Source organism: Salvelinus sp. IW2-2015, linkage group LG15 (genome assembly GCF_002910315.2).
Source record: "Salvelinus sp. IW2-2015 linkage group LG15, ASM291031v2, whole genome shotgun sequence".
In the NCBI taxonomy this organism is placed as follows: Eukaryota; Metazoa; Chordata; class Actinopteri; order Salmoniformes; family Salmonidae; genus Salvelinus; species Salvelinus sp. IW2-2015.
In genome coordinates this window covers 12,423,412-12,442,158 of record NC_036855.1, presented here as the reverse complement: position 1 = coordinate 12,442,158, position 18,747 = coordinate 12,423,412, and the positions used below count along the sequence as shown (strand labels likewise).

The 18,747-nt window shown below is 42.7% G+C and overlaps 1 protein-coding gene across 1 annotated transcript in view; it reads right to left on the bottom strand.

Moving 5' to 3' along the window:
- Window positions 1–18,747, bottom strand: part of LOC111973982 (transient receptor potential cation channel subfamily M member 3-like) — a 34,176-nt gene that overhangs the window by 674 nt on the left and 14,755 nt on the right. The window contains exons 5-7 of the mRNA XM_070446871.1: window positions 18,428–18,641; window positions 17,493–17,617; window positions 16,327–16,498 (exon numbers count right to left, since the gene is read on the bottom strand). Coding sequence (XP_070302972.1) covers window positions 16,327–16,498; window positions 17,493–17,617; window positions 18,428–18,641 — 511 coding nt within the window. The remainder of the gene's footprint in view (window positions 1–16,326; window positions 16,499–17,492; window positions 17,618–18,427; window positions 18,642–18,747) is intronic.

Below are 18,747 nucleotides of genomic sequence, written 5' to 3'. Positions count from 1 at the left end.
GCCTACCCCCTACACTGTTCCAGAAACACCCCCCCGACCCCTACACTGTCCAGAAACAACCCCTACCCCCTACACTGTCCAGAAACAACCCCCTACCCCCTACACTGTCCAGAAACAACCCCCCTACCCCCTACACTGTCCAGAAACAACCCCCTACCCCTACACTGTCCAGAAACAACCCCCTACCCCTACACTGCCAGAAAACAACCCCCCGACCCCCTACACTGTCCAGAAACAATCCCTTAGCTCCTATCCCCTACCCCCTACCCCCTACACTGTCCAGAAACAAACCCCTACCCCCCCCCCTACCCCCTACACTGTCCAGAAACACCCCCCTACTCCCTACACCCCTACCCCTACACTGTCCAGAAACACCCTAACCCCTACCCCCTACACTATACCCAACTACAACATTTCCCATCAAGATAGAACTGCCAAAGGGGGAGGAGTTGCAATATACTGCAGAGATGGCTTGCAAAGTTCTGTCATACTTTCCAGGTCTATGCCCAAACAGTTCGAGCTTCTAATTAAAAAAAATGAATCTCTCCAGAAATAAGTCTCTCACTGTTGCCTGCCTGTTTTAGACCCCCCTCAGCTCCCAGCTGTGCCCTGGACACCAATGTGAATTGATTGCCCCCCATCTATCTTCAGAGTTCGTTCTGTTAGGTGACCTAAACAGGGATATGCTTAACACCCCAGCAGTCCTACAATCTAAGCTAGATGCCCTCAATCTCACACAAATTATCAAGAAACCTCCAGCTCTCCCTCTCTATCACTCTCTCTCTCTCTATCTCTCATTTGGCTGCCACCCATCAGTGTTTTGACTCAAATTTAAAAGCTGTGTCCTGCCAGATCCTCCCTCCCATCCTAGCCTTCATAATTTCACTGGGGAAAGGTGGGCCAACGCTCACACACGTGCCATCATTGTGTCTCGCTTGCTACAGGCACAGTTACATAAAGAAGGACCTATTTTAGGGGCTCGTCTACGTCAAAGCCCAGAACACCAGCACACTGTCAGACAGAGGAGAATAAGAACAGAGGAGCGATAGTCTTCTCTTTTCAAATCGGTTTTACTTGACTTCTTCTGTTAGTCTTCACCTCTGCATGTGTCACAATAATAACTGCTGAGCTTTGGCGGTCATCTCCAGAACCTGAAGGGATTACGCTCCAATTGAAAGACGCCAACGTGCAGATGAGGAAGGGAAAGCACAGCTGTGTCGTTGCTAATTGGCTAGACAGAGAGAAAGAGAGCGCATGGTAGTGGTGAGTGCGGGTCAGCTGTTTGTTCACCCGCACCCGTCTGCAATTGCTAATAACCCATCCGCAACCACCCCAATATACTTGATAAAGTGAAACTCTGAGGCCAGCACACGACCCTAACCCGCTAATATAGAAGATGTGCTACAGTCAAGAGATTTAGAAATGCTTCTGCTTATAATTTCCGACCTTTAGGGAGGCTATTTGTAAGTCAACTTGTCTATAATTAGATACACGCAGCTTCTCTTCTGTTACTATATGTGGCCCTAGAAGACTAAATAAACCCTTCCTCACCAGAATGATGTCATAAAACAATATAATGAATGAATGATTTATTTATTTAGGGAAAACCCAATTAGACCAGGGTCTCATTCCCAAGGCACCCTGACCACAGCAACACAACAACCAATAGTTTCATGCCCTGATCTGTTTCACCTGTCCTTGTGATTGTCTCCACCCCCTACAGGTGTCACTTATTTTTCCCAGTGTATTTATCCCTGTGTTTCCTGTCTCTCTGTGCCAGTTCATCTTGTATGTTCAAGTCAACCAGCGTGTTTTTCCCGTGCGCCTGCTTTTCTATTCTCTTTTACTAGTCCTCCCGGTTTTGACCTTTGCCTGTTTTTCTGGACTCAATTTCTGCCTGCCTGGCCATTCTGCCTGCCCTGACCTCAAGCCTGCCTGCCATTCTGTACCTCTGGAACTCTGACCTGGTTTTGACCTTTTGCCTGTCCACGACCATTCTCTTGCCTACCCCTTTTGGATTGTTAATAATTATTTTGGACTCTAACCTTCTGCCTCCTGTGTCTGCATCTGTGTCTCACCTTGTGCCCTCATAATAGAATGTAAAATAAAACAGCAATCAATAGAAAACAACATTTAACAAAAACAGTTATATTCCTCTGCTACTAGGTCCTCACTCAACACTCTAAACTGCCCGAGCGGCACCAGAACGTCTAATTGTAATGAGTTCTATAAATTGTTCCAGCAGTGAGGCGCATTAAAACTAAAAGCAGATTTACCTAATTCGGTAGAGACCCAAGGAACCTGGAGTTAACCAACTCTGTGAACGGGTTTGATAACTCATGTTTTTATACTTCAACAACGAAGTTAAGTCAGAAGCTTGTATAGTAGAGCTTTGTAAACAAAGAGGGAATAGTGAAGTGATCTACGGGAATTCAATGAGGACAAGCCAACCTTTTGATACAGGATGCAGTGATGAGTATTAAAACTGTCACATGTGATAAAGCGAAGGGCGCTATGGTAGACAGTATCCAAAGGTTTAAAAGCAGTGGCTGCTGCATTCTGGTAAATTGTTTCACCATAGTCAAGTACTGGCAGAAAAGTTGCCTGTACAATCTGCTTTCTGCTGTTAAGGGAGAAGCAAGATTTATTTCTAAAAAAAGAAGCCCATTTTAAATCTTCCTATAGCTTTTTAACTAGCTCATCAGTATGTTTTTGTTTTATGCTAAATCCTTGTCAATCCAAAATCTCAGATATTTCTAGGCGGGAACCCGATCGATGGGACAACCATTTAATTAATACATATGTAGTCCATCTGATTTTAATTTATTTTTTGCGAGAATTTGAGAACAACATATTTCGTTTTCCCCACATTAAGTGCAAGTTATAAAATTGAATGCTTCAATCTAGTTGACATTGGGAAAGTTTTCTGTCATCTCTACTTCTTTTGTGGAGAAAATATGTCAGGGACCGGGGAGAAAATGCAATAACTCTAAAGAAAACAGGAAGAACTTTCTGTGCAAAATGTCCAAATGACATCAGTTTGACCAGTTGTAAGGAAATAGAAAGCAGTGAGAAAATGACCCAAAATGTTTCGGATAAGATTTCAGTACGGCTTGGATGCATGACTTATATGGTTGAAATAATATCAGCTTTTATGACACTGATAAATATAGCACCTCTACATATGGTATCTAACTGCACATTCGCATTCCCTCAAGATGCTGAAAGAAATAACTCATATTTCTCCACTTCTGTTCCCGAGTCAAAATGTACTGTAGCCTACAATTTGTTGTATCATTTACCAGCAAGAAATGCTCAATTCTGCAGGAGTTAATATTAAAAGTGCAATATGCATAAATTGCTACGCCATTTCCTAGTTGCTTACATTCTAATAGTTTGCATAATTTCTGTTTATGTAGAGAATCATTGTACCACCTGAACCGCTGTGAAATATATTTTCAATAACCCCAAATATTGTGATTTCAGCTGTTTGATGCTGGTGTGCAAAACCACAAGGAAAAGATGCAAAAGCGAAACGTATGAACGGGAAGCACAGAAATAGCCACATAGAACATATCTACCACATCTTAGACTTGCTTTCAATGAGAATGACAGATCTATAACTCCCATTTCTATGTGAATTTTGTCAGTAGCCCAAAAGTTAAATATTGCAACTTTAAGGCTATGTGAGAGGTTATAACCCATCTGAACAATAGGCTACAGTTCCCTTGACGTGCCATAGGCCTATTTGAAGTTCCCGTCTTGAGACGGTCAAATTTGTATAGCGCCTCACAATCATCACACATAACATAACACACACTGCTATCATCCTCTTTTACCACTTCACCAAACATGACTTTTCTGGCACTCCCTTCTCTTTATTTTCAACTCTCCATTTCACAGCTTTTCTCTTTTTGAATTCAATCCCGACATTGTCCTTTCTGCCTCAGTGGATCGACAATAACCTTTTCTGCCTGATCCCAAAAGCATTTGGTGAATGGTGTGTAGGCTATTTGGTACACGTAGAGTTAGGCCCTGAATCTTAGGCTTACGCACCAATGCCAAGTAACCTAAAATAATGAAATAAAAACTTATGAAGCCTATAGATATAAATTGCACAAGAATGATACATTTATGGATTTTTTAAGGTATTGTTTTCTCAACACACCCACCCGCCATCCACACGATATTTTGTGACCCTAACCTAACCCAACTGTGGATATAGCCGCGGGGACTGAGGGATATGAGTCAACCCGCCCATCACTAGAGCGTGGTACCTGCATACGCCACATTGCACAACACAATCAAAGAGCAGGAGTAGACTGCACTCACATTACGTGTGGTCCTAAAGCCAGTTCATATGTCTGAGGGTTAGAGCAAGATTTGTGTAACTGGCAATGCTGACAGTTCTGCAAGTTGCTTTAGATAAAAGCGGTCTGCTAAATGACCATGTTATATTGTTATTATATGAATATCTATGGTCTCTCAGGTAGAGTGGGGACCTCAGAATGAGCATTCATTCTTAAATCACGTCACATTAGAAACAGATGAAAAGTTAGCTTTGTGCTCTTCGCTGTGTAGGGTTGAAAAGATTTGAAAATAGCTTTACAAAAAACTAATCTGCCATAGCTGTATGGGGAGATGGAATCCATTTTTTGGACGAGATTACTCTCGAGTCTATGGAGTGGAACGTTGTGCTTTGCAAGACGAGTCATTGTCAGCACACACTGTATTTCACTACCCCCTCTGATCACGTTTCCACAACAGCTCAGTCATGTTGATGAAAAAACACCAGGGCATTTAGAACCGGACATTGAATAGATTCCATTACAGATGCCAGTACCCCATCAATAATGGATAACAAATCACATGTTCACTATCATCCGGTTTATATAAGAGAAATCCTTTGGGGTTTTCCGTATCAGATTAGTGGAGGCTTTACTAGTGATAGGTCAGAGTGGCTCGTAACTGGAGCAGATCGATCCCTTCCTCTCTTTGAACCCTCTCCACACACCCACCTCTATGTATCTACTGTCTTCCCTCTCTCTCTGACGTCTATGGCCCCTGCTCACAGCTCTTGAGCGAGAGAGAGAGAGAGAGAGAGAGCGAGAGAGAGAGAGAGCGAGAGAGAGCGAGAGAGAGAGAGAGAGAGAGAGNAGAGAGAGAGAGAGAGAGAGAGAGAGAGAGAAAGAGAGAGAGAGAGAGAGAGAGAAAGAGAGAGACAGCCCGGAAGAGGGGAGGAGGAGAGGAAAAGTGCGAACCTCACCAGCCCCCAATATCTATCTTTAGTCCGGGAGAGAGGGAGGGAGGGTTGTGAGGGGGACACATGTAACATGATTAAACGGACCTCATTATGGAGCCGTTGACTCACCCAGAGAAACATTAGCATGGCTGGAGGAGGTTTCTCTATGTGGGTCGTTTTCACACATCTAGGCCTTCCCTCGTCATCCACACTGCACTCGCTAGCACCTATTTCCCCAGAGTGGACTGGCAAATTGGAGCTGTGAAAGTATTAAGACATGAAAGGTAGAGAAGAGAAGGTCAGAGGCAGATGTAAAGGGCCGATTCTACAACGCCACCGCTCCATTTCGATTAGTTATGTCTCTGTCACACTTTGACTTTCCTTGTTCTTCTGTTCTCTTCTGAATATAATCCATTCGTTTCTATTTTTGCGTTGTGTAGGCGCTGCATTTGAGATAAGATAATTAGTTGGGTTGGGGGACACTTTCTTTTCAGAGGAATAGGGATAAGATGGGTGAGAGTGTCAAAGGGCTACAGAACAAATTTGAACCCATGCCGACACAGGTATGGCTGTTCGTGGAGTTGGTGGCACTAACCGCTAGAACACCAGATTGTGGGACATTGTCTACTGCAAAATGACACCCATTACAAATATTGGGCTACTCTGAAAATATAGTTTACAAGCTACCAATTACTTCACTAAAGCTACCCTTAAGAAAAATATAGTTTACTGTACTTAACTAAAAACTACTTTGTGAAAGATTATCATATGTAAATCTGAAATGTCATAGACTACAAATTGCTAAATGTATTTAGTCTATTAAACACAAAAACTATGTTTCAAGTATTAATTAGGCAGGTCTGATGCCAAGTATTGCCTACTTCACCCATGTATTATTTTAGCAAAAAAGTTATAATAGTTAGCCACACCACTACTGTACAAAAAAAAATTACTTAAAGTAATTAAGTACTAAAAATACTTCCTAGATTAGAATTTATTTCAACTATCACCAAGATAAAGCAAAATGTAGTTAAATTACTAGTTGAACTACATGTAGTTCACTACTTCCCAATACATGGTCACAGCAGCTTCCCTACTGATTTACCTGGCTGTCTCAGTTGACAGTACTGATCTCTCTCTTCTCTCTCTCTCTCTCTCCTCTCTCTCTCTCTCTCTCTCTCTCTCTCTCTCTCTCTCTCTCTCTCTCTCTCTCTCTCTCTCTCATTCTCTCTCTCATTTTCTCTCTCTCATTCTCTCTCTCATCTCTCTCTCTCATTCTCTCCCCGACTTTTGTCTCTCTCTCTCTCTCTCTCTCTTCATGCCTCTCTCTCTCTCTCTCATTCTCTCCCCGACTTTCTCCCTCTCTCTCTCTACTCATCCCCACACCTCCGCTGTCGCTTTAACAAGCACTGCAATTCCACCATGACAGGTGACAGGCGGTCTTTCACTCCCCCCTCCCTAACCCTGTAGTCTCAAACTCAATTACCTGCCAGGCCAGTATGCATGATCTTGTTCCAGCCCAGCACTAGCATACCACATGAAACAAATCAAGGAAGGTGTCTATTAAAGATCATGATTGGTTTATTAGTTATATGGGTTGTGTTAGTGCTGGGTTGAATATCCAGTCCCTCCAGTAACTGAGTTTGAATCCACTGTTCTAACCACTCCAATCATCACTTCCTCTACTGTCCCTCCCTTCTAATAACTCATCAGTCCTGTGCAGTGTTTCCTCTGGAAAAATGTGTAGCAGTGGGGGGAAAAGGTCGTGGAGGGGGCTGAATGGGGGGTCCCTCCTAGACTTCTTATGTAGAAGGACTGTGCAAGGTCCATAGCCTATGCATGGTCTATATTATAAGATATGCTATTAGCAATACACATTGTCACCTGTAGCCCAACTGATGCAGCAAAGTGCAAATAAATAGGCTGAAGCATGGAGTTGCTTATCTACATTTACCCTATTGGGCTAATCATTAGCCAGATCCCAAATGTGATCTTTTGACTAGTTACGACCAGGAATACAACTTTCCCGAATTGGATCCTTTGTTCGTACTCCCCTGGGCAATTGAACCGAGTATATTATTCGCTAATGTTCCGTCTCTGGATAAAAAAGTTGACGAGCTGAGGGCGAGTTAACCCGACCTAGAATACTTCACAATCAAATGCCGACTGTATTACCTCCCAAGATAATTTTCTTCGGTTATAGTCACAGCCGTGTATATTCCCCCCAAGCCGATACCATGACGGCCCTCAAAGAACTTCTCTGGACTTTATGTAAACTGGGGATTTTAACAAAGCAAATTTGAGGAAAACGTTATTGAAGTTCTATTCAAATACTGACTGCAGTAGTCGCGCTGCTAAAACACTCGACCACTGCTACTCCAACTTCCGGGATGCCTACAAGGCCCTCCCCCACCCGCCCTCCCTCACGACTCCATTTTGCTCCTCCCTTCCTATAGGCAGAAACGCAAACAGGAAGTACCCGTGCTAAGAACTATTCAATACTGGTCTAACCAATGGGAATCCACGCTTCAAGATTGTTTTGATCAGGGTAGCCTCCGAGAATAACATTGACGAATATACTGATACGGTGACTGAGTTTATCAGGAAGTGTATAGGAAATGTTATACCCACTATGACTATTAAAACCTACCCTAACCAGAAACCGTGGATAGATAGCAGCATTCGCGCAAAACTGAAAGCACGAAACACCGCATTTAACCATGGCAAGGTGACTGGGAATATGGCAGTGTAGTTATTCTCTCCGTAAGGCAATCAAACAGGCAAAACATCAGTATAGAGACAAAGTGGAGTCGCAATTCAACGGCTCAGACACAAGACGTATGTGGCAGGGTCTACAGACAATCACGGACTACAAAAGGAAAACCAGCCACGTCGCGGACACCGACGTCTTGTTTTCCAGACAAGCTAAAAACCTTCTTGGCCCGCTTTGAGGACAACACAGTGCCACCGATGCGGCACGGTACCAAGAACTGTGGCCTCTCCTTCTCGACGTGAGTAAAACATTTAAATGTGTTAACCCACGCAAGGCTTCCGGCACAGACGACATCCCTAGCCACGTCCTCAGAGCATGCGCAGACCAGCTGGCTGGTGTGTTTACTAACATATTCAATCTCTCCCTATTCAAGTCTGCTGTCCCCACATGCTTCAACATGGCCACCATTGTTCCTGTACCAAAGAAAGCAAAGGTAACTGAACTAAATTACTATAGCATTCTTACATAAGCATTCCTCTTGTCCAGATGGGTTAGGGCAGCATGCAGTGTGATTGCGATTGCGTCGTCTGTGAACCTGAGTCCCACCTCATCACAGCTTGTTTGCCTGCACTTGCTTATACTTACAGCTAAGTGTTAATGATATAAGAACAAACATTATGAATTTACTGAACATGAATGTAATAATGTTTGTGTATGGTTCAAAAGTCAAAATTCATGTCGGCATTCCTTACTAATGAAGAAGAATGTGGTTCTTATCAAGTTACACAAATCCACAGAGTCAGTAGAAACCACATTTACTTAAGCAAGTCAGCCATATAAGCTATGGTTTTTAAAAAGGCAGTTTAGTGATATGTTTTGTTGCTGGCATGCATCTAAAACAAATTGGTTGAGTTGCCGCACCAAGATTTACATGCTAAAATGGCCATTATGCAGAGGAACAGTAAATGTGGACTTTTCTAGCAGCTTCAAAGTGCGCCTCAGCAGAAATATTTTTTCATGTTCCTTATTTTTTTCACTGGTGGCAGTGATTTTGCCTTGGCCCCGCGCCACAGCAAAACTAGTGTGGCGGAAACACTGGTCCTGTGGGTCCCAGCTGAGGTCAGGGCAATTCCTGCAGTGGCCATTTCTCATCATTTACATATGACTGTGATTAAAAATGGTATAGATAACCCCCCCACACCTAAAAACGGACAGAGAACCCCACCCCCCCACCCACACCTTAGTGCTGATGAGAGAGTAGGTGAAGGCTACATGAAGAGAAAAGGATCCCTCTTTCTCTCTCGCCGTCCTCTCGTATATTATCATCCTCCTATTCAGAAGAGACCTCTCAAGGTAACCTCATCGCCTCTCTTTCCACCTCCTCTCTCATTCCCTTTCCCTCTCGGCGACTAGTGCATTACCACACACAGCAGAGAGCTATGACCGTCACCTGAGGCCGTCTGCTGTCTCACTCTTCTATTTGCCTGGCTGTTTGAGTTGTTGCCACGGGGAGAGATGGGAGTCTGGTGGGAACAGAGACAGCACTGTTCTTCAAGGATTCCTGTAGTCGTCTGACCTTGGACACATGGGAACGAGGGTGTGTGAGGATGAGTTGTTTAAAGGGGGAGGACAAGGGGATATGACAAGTGCACAAATAAGGGATGAGTCCACAAGCGGACTACAGGACAGGGGTATGGATGACCATGGCTATGATCTAAGAGGACTAGAGGACAGGGGGATGGATGACCATGGCTAGATGATCGATCGGCTATTCCTGTATATGATTATACAGGGATCTCTCTAATCTTAAAGGGACAATCTGCAACATGTACTTATTCGTAGGCTGGCTAGTTGGTTCCGTAACATAATGTTGAAAACAATAATCCATACTTTATCACTGAGAAAGACCAAAGACCGAGGACAAGAGGAAGAAGGGAAGGACAATGGCTGAGATGGGAGGATACAGTTTTGAAGGAAGCTGCTCGGGCATATCTCCAGCTGCTGCCGGACCGTGCCAGGAGGAGACAGGAATGTATCTAACCTGGCATGTGACTGTGTTGGCCACAGCCACCATAAACAGCACTTCACCCAAAGCCCTGTCTTTATCCATTTATTCTGTTACCCTCAGCTGGAGCCGAGCTGTCACCTCGATCCTCAGTCACAATAGCACACGAGGCAACACAGCCGCATGTAATATGGAGTGGGAGGGAGTACTCACTGAAAAATGAATTTTTTAGTTTTAGCTACAGGAGAAATGTTAGGAGAATATTTTATTCATTAGATCTGACCTAACATAGTTTCATGCTTGTGTCCGCAAAACACAATGTAAAAAATGACTAATATCCAGGACAATATATATTGATTGAACTAGTCTTGAAGTAATGTTTCTGACAGGTATTGTGTAACCAACCACAGGTTTGCACATACAGTACAATGGGACCTTGGGGGCAGATTTTTCTAAGTATCACTTTCATTCCAATATTCGGCCATTCAAACTAAATGATTTTTCCTCTTATTTCATTATCCTCTATTTTTGTGAGAAACCTCAGGGCATGACGCATCCCAGAGGACCCTACTGAGAGGGACATTTATATTGAACAAAAATATAAACGCAACATGGAACAATTTCAACGATTTTACTGAGGTTCAGTGCATATAAGGAAATCAGTGAATTGAAATAAATGAATTAGGCCCTAATCTTTGGATTTCACATGACTGGGCAGGAGCGCAACCATTGGTGGGCCTGGGAGGGCATCAGAATTAGAAAACGAATCAGAATTAGTTTCCCCCCACAAAGGGACTTTATTACAGATGGAAATACTCTTCAGTTTCATCAGCTGTCCGGGTGGCTGGTTTCAGATGATCCCACAGGTGAAGAAGCTGGATGTGGAGGTCCTGGGCTGGCGTGATTACTTGTAGTCTGCGGTTATGAGGCCAGTTGGATGTACTGCCAAATTCTCTAAAACGACATTGGAGGCGACTTATGGTAGAGAAATTAACATTAAATTATCTGGTAACAGCTCTGGTGGACATTCCTGCAGTCAGCATGCCAATTGCATGCTCCATGAAAACTTGAGACATCCGTGGCATTGTGTTGTGTGACAAAACTGCACATTTTAGAGTGGCCTTTAATTGTCCCCAGCACAAGGTGCACCTGTGTAATGATAATTATGTTTAATCAGCTTCTTGACATGCCACACCTGTCAGGTGGAAGGACTATCTTGGCAAAGGAGAAATGCTCAATAAAAGGGATGTAAACAAATTTGTGCAGAACATTTTAAAGAAATAAACTTTTTGTGAGTATGGAAAAGTTCTGGGATTTTTTAAATTCAGCTCATGAAACATGGTACCAACACTTCATATGTTGCATTTATATTTTTGTTCAGTAATATGTGCATCTTTATTGATATGGACAGATAATCAAATAAAGAAATGGTCAATTTCCAGAACCCTGGGTGGTATTCATTGGGCACAAAATGGAAGCAAACTGTCTGAAACGTGGAGGTACCATTGGAGCTTGTCCCATAAGAAAGGCTCATTTTTGTTTTCTGTTGCAATATGTTTTGCTACATTGTGCCCTAATAAATATGACCCTGCTATAGTGATGCGCAGGTTGATTCATAGCAGACAGGTTTAGGGTCATTAAATATTGTGTGGCTGAAGGGCAGGTGGATGGCGGGCGGGTTGAATAAAGAAAAAATAATACCTTAAAAAACATAAATGTATAATTATTGTGCAATTTCTGTAGTTTAAATTGAGGTTTTTCATTCATTATTTTAGGCTGATATAACTCCATAAGCCTAAACTTTAGGGCTTTAAGGTATGCACGCCAGATAGCATACACAGCCAATCAACTAATCATGCTTTTGGGAATGGCAGAAAAACGTATCAATCCACAGAGGCAAAAAGAACATTGTCGAAGTTTATTCAAAAAGCTGCTGAAACTAGAGTTGAAAATAAAGAGAAGGGAGGGCCATAAAAGTGGTGGTAAAAGAGGATGATAGCAGTGTGTGTTATGTTATGTGTGATGATTGTGAGGTGCTATACAAATTTGACAGTCACAAGAAGGGACTTCAAATAGGCCTATGGCATGTCAAGGGAACTGTGTAGCCTACTGTTTAGATGAGTTAAATGGAAACTGAAATCTGGACATTGACTAACCAGAATAAATCCTCTGATAACCCTAGTCCCATACGAATCGACATCCCTGTGTTTTGAGAGAAACGTCTGAGTTTGACAGGTGTTGCTCGCGGTTTGAGCAAGAAAACAATAACTGATTCGATAAATTGAATGAAGTGCTGCGCATAGCCTATACAGTATATGAAGGGACTACATGTATCAACTTCCACAGTGAATCCTTTTGTTTATACGTTTTGTGCAGTGGCATAAAGTACTTAAGTAAAAAATACTTTAAAGTACTACTTAAGTCGTTTTTTGGGGTATTTGTACTTTACTTTACTATTTATATTTTTGACAACTATTACTTTTACTTCACTACATTCCTAAACAAAACCATGTACATTTACTCCTTTTTACTCAATTTTGAGTGTTGGACTGTGCCCCTGGCTATCAGTAACTTAAAACAACAAGAAAATCGTTCCGTCCGGTTTGCTTAAAAACCTCTTAAGGATCCGCTCCTTTTTTTCAATTTTCACCTAAAATGACATACCCAAATCTAACTGCCTGTAGCTCAGGCATTGAAGCAAGGACATGCATATTCTTGATACCATTTGAAAGGAAACACTTTGAAGTTTGTGGAAATATGAAATGAATGCAGGAGAATATAACACATTAGATCTGGTAAAAGAAAATACAAAGAAAAAACTAAACATTTTTTTGTAGTTTTTTTGTACCATCATCTTTGAAATACAAGAGAAAGACCATCATGTATTATTCCAGCCCAGGTGCAATTTAGATTTTGGCCCCTAGATGGCAGCAGTGTATGTGCAAAGTTTTAGACTGATCCAATGCACCATTGTATTTCTGTTAGGACGTCTTCTACTGAGATCGCTAAACTATCTCAATGATTATGATTACACTTTCTCAATTCAAATATTATGGTGACACTATATCAGAGATAGCTTGGTACAGTTTACAAACTTGGGAACCAAGCTGGAGTTTTATCAGTGTAGTCTATTATCGCCTGGACTTCTTGAAATATCTTCACGCCTAGAAAAAAGTTAAGGCCAAAGCCTTAATAATAATTCCTGTACAATTAAGCATTTGTTGCAGTAAAATGATACGCCAAATGTAGGCAAAATTTGGACTTGGGAACAGAAGTAGAGAAAAATGTTTTATTTCTTTCTGCATCTTGAGAGAATGCAATGCTCAGCTAGATACCATCTGCAGAGGTGCTTTCTTCATCATAAAAGCATCATAAAAGCTGATCGTTTTTCAACCACATAAAATATGCATCGAAGCCGAACTGAAACCTTGTCAGAAACACATTGGGTCATTTTCACTACTTTCTATTTCCTTACAACTGGTCAAACTGATGTAATTTGGGCATTTTTGCTTTATTGTATTTTCTCTCCAGTCCCTAAACGTCTTTGCTCCGCGAAAGATGACAGAGAAACTTTACCGATGTCAACTAGATTGAAGCATTCATTCTATCATCTATTACATTATTCTGTTGAGCAAGAGTTTATTTCGTCTTCTAGGTCAACATATAATGACAAAAGAGAAACTACATGTATCTAATTATAAACAAGCTGACTAACAAATAGCCTACCAAAATGTTGGAAATTATAAGCAGAAACATATCTAAAATCAGGCAAAAACAAATTCTGTACAACCGATCAAAAATGTTGTTCTGCAGTCTTTGACTGTAGCCTAAAGAGCATGTTCTATATTTGCAGGTTAGGGCTGTGTGCAGGCCTCAGATATTCACTTTATCACATACAGTCGGGCGGTTGCGGATGGGTTATTAGCAATTGCGGGTGGGTGCGGGTGAACAAACAGCTGACCCGCGCACCACTACCCTGGTGGTTAGCCTCGTTATTGTTTTTTTTGTTTTTTTACTTTACTTTATTTAGTAAATATTTTCTTAACTCTATTTTCTTAAAATGGCATTGTTGGTTAAGGGCATTTCACTGTAAGGTCTACGGCGCATGTGACAAATATGATTTGATTTGATTTGAGCACTACACCATCAGTGTCACTCAACAAACCAGCAGTAAGCTTTTCTAACAACTTAAATAATTAAATGCATCCAGGCTTTAAATGAGGGTGAAAAAGACAGAAATCAAGGTTTATTTTAAGAATGGTCAGTTTGGATGCTGTTAATGTAGTGATGGTTACTGTTCTGGTTTGGAATGGTTTGTGGACAGTATACTGCTTGATTTGGGGATGGTGAGTTGGTTGAGGATGGTCTGTGTGTTAGGATGTTGTTAATTACGCTATATATGGTCGGTTGAGATGCTGTTATGACGACTGGGCGTCCCTTTGCCTCCCCAGCCCCCTTTATATGAGCCCAGGCATAGGATGACAAAGGGAAGCTCATAGGTCACATGACAGGTTGGACAAAGAAGGCACATCTCTTCCTGCTTCCTGTTGACTTCACAGTTGCCATTTGTGAGTGTCATCTCAGCCTCTGGGCTAGGGTTATGGCTTTGTCTGTTTGACTGGATGGTAAAAACAGGGGCTATATAAACTCTACAGTATCTAATAGATATTTAAAAAGTACAACCCTGATGCAGTCAAAAGGTCAGGGTTGAATGCTCACAAAATTTTCAAAAATGGGTTGTATTTTTATATACATATGAAACATTTGGACCTTTATGTGTATACCAATAATACAGTATCACATTGCATAAGTGTTTGTAGTGTAACAGGACATGGTATGTGAAGCTATACACAGGGGAATGTATGGAGTCATTAGGCAAGGTGAGGGCATGAAGGAGTTTGGATGACTGACAGTACAAACAGAAAGGGCCCGTTTCCAAAAAACGTTAGATCCATGATGAACTTAGCCTTCAGAAACTTTCGGGAAACAGGCCCTGAGCGTTAGTGCAACATTATTAGAAAAGGCAGCCATTGTATCAGTTTACTCAAACAGGATAGGCCTACTGGGCACCAATTCCCTGTTGTGGCCAGAAATGACATGAAAAAAGGGGATGAAGCAATCATAAAATGAGATATAGCAGTCCTATTTCCATAAGGTATACTGTGCAAAATGGGAAATATTGCCTATAAATTCTTGCTTCAGTTTATTCATAAGAATAGAATACTTTTAGGCCGTCATTGTAAATAAGAATTTGTTCTTAATTGCCTAGTTAAATAAAGGTTAAAAACTTGAATAGGGCCTCCCATGTGGCGCAGTGGTCAAATGCACTGCATCGCAGTACTAGCTGTGCCACTAGAGATTCTGGGTTCGAGTCCAGGCTCTGTCGCAGCCGGCCGCGACCGGGAGACCCATGGGGCAGCGCACAATTGCCCCAGCATCGTCCGGGTTAGGGGAGGGTTTGGCATCTGTTCTGAGCATCTGAAATCATTCATTGTGCTCTCATCGCCAGCAGTGGCTGTGTTGATTACATGCACAAGCTCTGCATCAGTAAAAAACCTTTCAGACCTATTTCTCTCTTAAACACACACACACACACACGTACACACATACACACACACGAGGAAGTGGAAGGGGAGGATTACTGGCTTCAGTTGAGGCGACGATGAGCTGTGTCAGGTGGTTAAATACTTGGTTGAGGGAAAAACCTCAGAGACAGTTTCAAAGCCTTTTGAGGAGAATCACCTTGGGCTAAATCTGACAGCCTACCTACCATGAACATGGAATATTGGCCAGGTTGTCTCTGTTAAAACAGAAATGTGAACTCAATTAGCCTACCTGATAAAATGGTAGTACTTAGGGGGCCCAATTCAATCAGTTGGAGATAAAGGCACTGTTGGTTCACTCAGCATGTTTACAGGTGCGGTTTTGTGTCAATACACAATGACAATAAGGAACAGCTTGCTCACTGGACACCTCAGACAAAGTGTAAATATTCAGAGTGAACCCGCAGTATGTTTTGACTTCATTTGCAATCTAGCTATTACATTGGGCCATTAAATAATGTTATGTTCATCATGATGCCATGATCTCACTAGAGATCTATGACCAAATTTCACTGTAAGAGCAACGGAGGTCTAGGATTGGACAGTCATTGGTTCTTAGCAGTGACCAACATCCAGCCGGTATATGACTTAAGGGATGTGAAGGGAAATACCTGCACAATATTTAATTAGTCACTCTCCCAGAAGTAAATACAGCAATGTTGGGAGGTTGTCATTTGAACAGTGTGCACTGCAGGTATTTCCCTTTCTTTTCACAGCCAGTCATTGGCTTTTGGTGTGATTGACAGTGGCGGGCACCACTTACGTGTGTTGATCTTCTGCAGGGAGATGTGTTTCTCCAGCTGTCTGCGGAGTTTGACCTCAGCACCGTACTTCCCTGTGGTCCCATTATCGGCCAGGATGAAGTGGGAGTGCAGGCTGTTGAGCACGGTCAGCTTGCTCAGTGGGTTGGACATGGTCTGGTATGGTCGGACCACCTGTTGGACCACAACAAAGTTTTCATCAACATATTTTGTTTACAGCAGTTGAATATAATAAACTAGTGTTGGAGTCGTGGCCGCGCACGACTCCAACACCATCATTAAGTTTGCTGACGACACCACAGTGGCTGGCCTGATCACCGACAACGATGAGGCAGCCCAAGAGGCTGAAAAGATTTGGCATGGGCCCTCAGATCCTCAAAAATCTGCATCACCGCTTGGTATGGCAACTGCTTGGCATCCAACCGCAAGGCGCTACAGAGGGTAGTGCTTACAGCCTAGTACATCACTGGGGCGGAGCTCCCTGCCATCCAGGACCTCTATACCAGGCGGTGTCAGAGGAAGGCCCTAAAGATTGTCAAAGACTCCAGCCACCGAAGTCATGGACTGTTCTCCCTGCTACCGAACGGCAAGCAGTACTGATGCACCAAGTCTGCTGCTACTATTTACTATCTATCCTGTTGCCTAGTCACTTTACCCCTACCTATATGTACATATCAACCTCAATTACCCCGTACTCCTGCACATCGACTCGGTACTGGTACCATGCGTACACTTTTAGAAAAAAAGGTACTATCTATATAGAACCTAAAAGGGTTTTTCGTCTGTACCCATAGGAGAACCCTTTGAAGAACCCTTTTTGGTTCCTGGTAGAACTCTTTTGGTTCCAAGTAGAACCACTTTGGGTTCCGTGTAGAACCCTTTCCACAGAGGGTTCCACCTGGAAACAAAATGTATTTTTACCTGGAACCAAAAAGGGTTCTCCTATGGGGACAGCCGAAGAACCCTTTTGGAACACTTTTTTCTAAAAGTGTATATAGCCAAGTTATTGTTACTCATTGTATATTTATTCCTCGTGTTATATATTTCTCTCTGCATTGTTGGGAAGGGCCCGTAAGTAAGCATGTCACTGTTGTTTACGAAGCATGTGACAAATACATTTGAATTGACTCACAAACACACACACGCGCCCACACACACTGTAACTTACGTCTTTTCCCACCAGGTCCTCCTGGTTCTCCACAATGCCCCAGGGGGCAATGCCGATAGTGCAGATCTTCCCCCGGGATTTAGAGGCATGGTCCTTCAGCGCATCACCCACATGCCGGATCACCCCTGAGTGTATGTTTGTGATGTGTGTGTGTGTGTGTGTGAGAGAGACAGAGAAAGAGAGAGAGAAAGTGTGTGAGTGTGCGTGTGTATGGGTGTGAGACGAGAGAGAGAATAGATTATGCATGTGAGTGAGAGTTGTGTGTTTGAAAAAGAGATTAAGAAAGAGGGCCATTCTGTCAGGATTGATACATAGAGTAATTTTAGATAAATACACAGACTTCGAAAACATAAAAACATTTACACCGCACCCAGAGACAGAGCGACAGAAAGGTATATGTCAGCCCCACCACCCTCTCTCAATCTCTCTCCATCTCCCCCCAGTCACACCTGAGGGAATCTCATTTCATCCCTCTACCTGACACACACTGTCCACTTCCTTTTGTCCACGAAATCCTCCTCTCCGTCAATTATTCACCCTACCATCTCCCCAACTCTTTTTCTTTCCTCAGTCTCTTCTGTTTCTCTCCATCTGTCTTCCCCCCGTTCTTTTACTTCCTTTATATCTAACCTCTGCCCCCCTGTTTCTCTCTTCTCTTTCTGTTTATGACCTACATCTATACAGTTACCTAACCCTTCGAGGTTACCACCCGCCAACCAGATTAAACCCAAATGTAATGTTGTGGCTAGGGTCAAGGTTAGGGTGAGCATTTAACAATTTTTTTTTTTACTAACACTTGTATTGATTTTTCACACCCACAACACAAGAGCAGCGATAAACAGAAGCGTAGGGTTAATGGGTAACAACGTCACAGCACGTGGTTGTTATTAGCCCTCTAAGTGGGCCTTTTTCATGCCTCCACCCACCCAGCCCACCTGTGTTGACCCCGCCGGTGAAGATCCAGGCTCCGGTTGTCATTGCAGCCTTGATGAGGCCCTTGCCAAAGACCTGTTTGAGTTTGGGCTGCAGCTCAAAGTTCTGCAGGCCCCCATGCACCGAGATGAGCAGCTTGGGAAGGTCCAGCTGCCACTCCTTGGTCATCAGGTGCAGCAGGAGGTCTGGCTTGGTGTCGTAGGACACACGCACATACTGCAAAGGAACATACAAACAACCAATAGCTGTCATTTGTTTGCTATAACATCAACGTAGAATATAGATTACAATGAGAGATATTTTGTGAAAGGCTAAGTACAGT